Below are 6,026 nucleotides of genomic sequence, written 5' to 3'. Positions count from 1 at the left end.
CCAGATTTTGGGAGCTGTCACTCATGCTGGGTTGGGCCTTGGTGAGGTGGCTGTTTTTGAGCCATTTCTGCTCCTGTAAGTGACCCCCTCACCTATATTCCTGTGAGTATCTGTAAAGTCATTTCCTCAAGTTGGACTTCGGTGGTATTCATACTTTGGTTTGTCATGGTATTCCTATCTGGGGTGAGTAGATGTATGCGTTCTGTCACCCCGGAGAAGTTTTGCCACAACAGTAGCCCAGGATTGCCTCCGACTAGGAAGCTGATCTTTATATGGCAGTGTGTGCTGTGTGTGCCTGTGCTCGTGTATTTGTATTCAAGCGTGCCCATTTTCAAGTGTCTACAGACATGGAAGGAGCGTCTCGTCTGTCAGTGGGTGAATCTTTACACTTGAGTGTCTGTATATATGTGTCTTGTGTGGTAAGTTGGGTGGGAGTGGGTATTGCTTTGCATGTGTGAACAGGAACAGCACATGTTGGTGTTGGCATTATCTCTAGGCTCTGCCCAATGGTTACCTAGCAACAGCCAGGTACCAGTCTGCTCACATATTAAAAACTGTTCAAGTTTCTCTCCACCACCCCTGCCCCTACACACACACACACACACACACACACACACACACACACACACACACACACACACAAAACCTGTCCCGAGTTCCTAGCTGGCCGGCATCTTCCTTTCTTTCTCCTCTCACTTTCTTTCCTTCTCTGTCCCCTTTCTATTTTGCCTCTACTCCTTTTCCCAGACCCCCTTCCCATGTCCCAAATAAATTTGATTTCATACTAGATCCATCGGATAGCTAATACCTATGGGGGCGTGTTTCAGCATGAGCTAAGGTGCCCCCTCCTGCTGCTTCATCACTGCATTATAAAATATATCAGTTGGGACCGGCTCATAGCCCTGAGAGGGAACAGAATGTACCTCACTGAATACCCTTGAGATCCTACCCGATTAGCACCTATATCCTCCCTGGATATCAGCAGGTCACCATCCTAGTTAAAGACATTCAGACATGCATCTCTGCAGACAGTGCCCCCTGTGGACAGAACTCTCAGGACAGCACCCCCTGTGGACAGAATTCTCAGGACAGCATCCCCTGTGGACAGAACTCTCAGGACAGCACCCCCTGTGGACAGAATTCTCAGGACAGCACCCCCTGTGGACAGAACTCTCAGGACAGCACCCCCTGTGGACAGAATGCTCAGGACAGTGCCCCCTGTGGACAGAACTCTCAGGACAGTGCCCCCTGTTGGCAGAATTCTCAGGACAGCACCCCCTGTGGACAGAATTCTCAGGACAGCACCCCCTGTGGACAGAATTTTCAGGACAGCACCCCCTGTGGACAGAACTCTCAGGACAGCACCCCCTGTGGACAGAATTTTCAGGACAGCACCCCCTGTGGACAGAACTCTCAGGACAGAGCCTGTTCTTAAGAACAAGAGGCGGGAGGTTGGGGATTTAGCTCAGTGGTAGAGCGCTTGCCTAGGAAGCGCAAGGCCCTGGGTTCGGTCCCCAGCTCCGAAAAAAAGAACCAAAAAAAAAAAAAAAAAAAAAAAAAGAACAAGAGGCGGGATTGGCAATTTAGCTCAGTGGTAGAGCGCTTGCCTAGCAAGCGCAAGGCCCTGGGTTCGGTCACCAGCTCTGAAAAAAAGAAGAAAAAAAAAAAAAAGAACAAGAGGCTAAATTGAGTAGCCACTGCAGGCTCTCAGGGGCTGTCCCAGCTGAGGAATGTGGGGAGACAGGAGAGTGCAGACTTGTCCTCCTCCCATGAGAGACAGAGCTGCTGATTTCCCAGTTGAGGCCTCCACATTCAGGTCCCTCTCCCCTGGGGCCTTCAGGACTGTCCCTGAGCAGACTCTCCTCCTGTCAGGCCTGAATGGAGACCCAGGCCCTCCTTCCATACAGCCAGACCTGGGGGAGTCCCCACCTAGACCCCTAGCCAGGAAGACCAGGGTCCATTCCCTGCAGAGGTTCCCTGGAGGACCTGGGCCTGCCTGGGGCTACTTGGTTCCCCACCCCCTGGACAACTGGAACAATTGGCCTAGACTCTATGCCTTCTCGCTCCTTCTGGGAGCCATGTCACCAGCCCTCACGATGCCCCCTGCCCAGGCTCCATGAGCTCCTGGTCACGTTGCCCATGGTTCTCACAGTGTCCATCCTTCCTCCTGCCTTCCTGGGGCTGAACCTGGGATGTAGTAAGGCCCCTGGGGCGCCTTAATGTGGGGCAGCCTACTCCTCTCAGCTCAATTATAATCTGTAGGATTACTGTTGTGCTCACTGACTGTCACTGACTGACGTGTCGCTTACATGGCACGAGTCTGTAATTATACAGGATCAGCACCATAGGCATCTCCAGAGGCATCAGCACCATAGGCATCTCCAGAGGCAGACCAGAGAGCCATCATCTCCGCTCTAACTGCAGTGAAGACACAGGGATGTTGTGCACTGTGGATGTGGGATAGCAGGGCAAGGTCCTTGGGGTGCAGAGTGTGAGAAATGGGGTGTAACAGGGACAGTTGTCTTGATGGGAGTTGCTTCACGGGGAACCAGGGTAGATTCTGTGAACACCAAATACAACACAGTGCAAGGCTGGAAAAAAGGCAGAACAGGCATTTGGACAGAGGGGTGGCATGTCTCATCTTATTTAAACCTCATAGTATGTATCATTACTCCATACTGATGACAAAGTGAAGCTCAGAGAGTCCACCTGATTTGTCCCAGTTAACTTTGACTGTCAACCTGACACAGCCTAAGGTCACTTGAGAAGGGAGTCACAAATGAGCGATTGCCCAAACCAGATTTGCTTGTGTGTGATTGTTTTGATTGTTAGTTGATATAGAAAGGCATAGCCCACTATGGGTGACACCATTCCCTAGATAGGTGGTCCTGGCCTATGTAAGAAAGGTAGCTGAGGATAAGCCTGTATGCTAATTAGAAAGCAGAATCCTCCATTGTTTCTGCTGTTTTTCCTTGATGTTGAGTTATCACTGGCATTGATGGCAGTGATGGTCTCTGACCTGTAAGATGACATCAGTCCTTTTCTCCTCTAAGGTGCTTCTGGACAGAGTGTTTTATCAAGTTGACAGAAAGGAAATGAGAGCAGCAACCTCAAGCTTCTGAGAGTGGGTGTTTTTCAGTCCTCACAGCTCTCTCCTACACCAACCCTATGACCATGTTCCAGTATGTGTCCCATTTGGTATGTGCGTGGGAGGGGGAGTTATGTGTGCATATATGTGTGGCACGTGTGTTCATACATATGAGTGACTGCTTGCAGTGTGTGTGGAGATGTGGAGACCAGAGGTTGACACCTGCTGTCTTCCTCAGTTCCCTTTCTTTAATGAGGCGGAATGCATGGTTGAACCCAGACCTCACTCCTTGAGATGCTCTAGTCATTGCAACCCAGCGGGATCCATGTCTCTGCCTCCCAACAGTGGCTTAGCAGGTGGACGTTCGTGCCCAGCTGGCTTTTGTTTGGATGTGAGGGAATCACTGTGTGGGGTGTGGGGAGGGGCAGGATCTCACTGCACAGCCTTGAACTTGAAGCAATCCCCTGCTTCTGGGTCTGGAGGTGTGCCACCATGCTGAGCTTCTAGTCACATGGCTTTTATCATCTCCTCTACACCTTTCAGTTGCTTCCAGATTTTCCAAGAGACTGCAACATTTTTAGATCCATAGTGAACAACACTTTTTTTTAAAATGAGTCTTGGCCTCGCTATGTAGCTCTGACTGACCTGGCACTCTCTATGTGCATCAGGCTGGCCTAGGCTCACAGAGCTCCACCCACCTTGGCTTGGAGTGCTGGGATTAAAGGTGTGTGCTGCCATCACTTTGGGCAGGGAGTGGGATAAAGAAGGGATCTTGTGTAGCTCATGTCAGCCTTGAATTTGATATTTAGCAAAGGATGACCTAGAACCCCTGACCCTCATGCTTCTGCTCCTACCTTCCAAGTACTGGGATTAGACAAGTGCCATTACGCTCAGTGTATGCAGTCCTGGGAATCAGACACAGCCTGATGCACTCTAGGCAAGCCCTCTGCCATCCCCAGACCCACTGTTTTCTCCCAATGCAGTCTAGGCTGTCCTTGAATTCATGCTCCTTTTACCTCAGCATCTAGAGAGCTGAGATTACAGGTGTATGCCACTGAGCCCCACTGGTCACGTAGCTTTTTAAACCTAAAACTAGATTGGGTGTGGTAATGCATACCAGCATTCCAAAGGCAGAGGCAAACAGATCTCTGTAAGTTTGAGGCCAGTCTGGTCTACATAATGAATTCCAGGACAGCCAGGACTACACAGTAAGACCCTGACTCAAACAAATACAATTCTCAGCTCTGGCCTTGCCTTCTAAGACGTCCCCTCTTTTCTAACTCTGGTCACAGCTCTGGTGTCCCTTGCCAGATCTCCATCTGCTTGTGTGACTGCCACCTTAGCAGCGCGGAGCTCCTCCAGACAGGATGGGCCTGGGACTCTTGGGTGTTTCCTATGTGTAACTGGAATGTGAGGCTCAGAAGAACAAGGCAGATGACTGTGTACCTCTGATCTAGGCCACCTGTCCTGTTGTAATGAGTACTGACCAAGGCTCATTGCTGGCCTCAAACCCTCAGCTCCTGGCCCTGCCCTTCACCAGTGACTCCATATCCCATTCCCAGCAGAACTGTCCCCCACCCAAGGCCTTTTGTAGTGAAGCCCCTTTGTCACCAGTGCCAGCGGCCCCACCTACCCCTGACAGGGCTCCGAGCCTGTGTCCGCAGCAGACATTCTGGTTCCAGATGTGCGGCTCCTATTTTAGCCAGGCTCTTTCTTGCCTCGGCCGATCCTTCTAGGTGGGACCACACTGCCTTGCCCTACCTGGCAGTGCAGGGCCTGATCTTGAAGCTCTAACGAATGATGGGTGGGGCAGCTGTCTCCTAAACCCAGGGCCCTCCCTCCGTCCCTCCCTGCCTCCTGGGCACAGCTCTAGGGAACTGGAATGACAGGCTGTACAGGCTCCTCCGTTGGTCTGAAAGTTCTGGAGACGATGAAAGGAGTTAGCAAGTAAGGAGAAAAGTCATGGGAGTCGGAGGTGAAGACAGACTTCATCAGGTTCCTGAGAGCAATGTGGCCTCCAGGAAGACTCCTGGGGCTAAATCATCTCCTCCCACATGCCCATGTGTGTGCGCACGTGTATACACACACACACACACACACACACACACACACACACACACACACACACGCAGAGAGAGAGAGAGAGAGAGAGAGAGAGAGAGAGAGAGAGAGAAACGCACACAATGAGAGTGTCCCTGTCTAGAAGAAAAAAAGTGTGGGATTTTTCTTTCACTCTCCTGTGACCAAATGACACACATGGAGTAGGGGAGTAGGGGAAAGGGCACTTAGAGTTGTAGAGGAGACTCCGCAGGCAGGGGGATTGTTCCAATGGGGGAATGTCACGTATTTATTTCCTATTTACTGTGAGATCCTAGTCAAATTATTTAGCCTCTCTGAGCTTACTGTCTGTGTATGTATGTATGTGTATATGTGTGTATGTATGTATGTATGTATGTATGTATGTATGTATGTATGTGTGGTGTGTGTATGTATGTGTGTATGTGTGTATGTATGTGTGTATGTGTGTATGTATGTGTGTATGTGTGGTGTGTGTATGTGTGTATGTATGTGTGTATGTGTGGTGTGTGTGTGTGTATGTATGTGTGGTGTGTGCATGTGTGCATGTGTGTATGTGTGTATGTGTGTATGTGTAGTGTGTGCATGCATGTGGTCTTCTTGCATGTATCTGTGCACCACATGCACACCTGGTAACCACAGAGGCCAGAGAGGGCATCAGATTCCCTGGAACTGGAGTCACAGTGTAACAGGCCATGTGGGTGTTGGGAACTAAGCTGAGGTCCTCTGGGAGAGCAACCAGTGCTGTTGACCACTGAGCCATCTCCCAGCCCTTTAATATCATGATTTCTGAGAGACTGTCCTGGGAGTGAGAAGGCATGCTCACAGCTTCAGGCACAAGTCAGTGTTTCTGGGGCTGTGG

At 50.4% G+C, this 6,026-nt stretch overlaps 1 protein-coding gene across 2 annotated transcripts in view; it reads right to left on the bottom strand.

Annotated features, from left to right (window-relative positions):
* Aldh3b2 (aldehyde dehydrogenase 3 family, member B2) overlaps positions 1-4,887 on the bottom strand; it is an 11,670-nt gene extending 6,783 nt beyond the window's left edge. Inside the window, exon 1 of one of the 2 annotated variants that reach the window (XM_087591638.1) lies at positions 4,722-4,887. Coding sequence is in view for 1 of the 2 variants with exons in the window: in NM_001432597.1 (NP_001419526.1) it covers positions 4,722-4,759 (38 nt within the window). In the remaining variant the exon portion in view is untranslated. The remainder of the gene's footprint in view (positions 1-4,721) is intronic. The other variant, NM_001432597.1, reaches the window with a different exon arrangement.
* Between the last annotated feature and the right edge of the window lie 1,139 nt (positions 4,888-6,026).

This window comes from Rattus norvegicus, chromosome 1 (assembly GCF_021556685.1).
Source record: "Rattus norvegicus strain SHRSP/BbbUtx chromosome 1, alternate assembly SHRSP_T2T, whole genome shotgun sequence".
Classification (NCBI taxonomy): Eukaryota; Metazoa; Chordata; class Mammalia; order Rodentia; family Muridae; genus Rattus; species Rattus norvegicus.
Note: the sequence above shows the minus strand (reverse complement) of the source record. Positions and strands in the feature narration are given on the sequence as shown.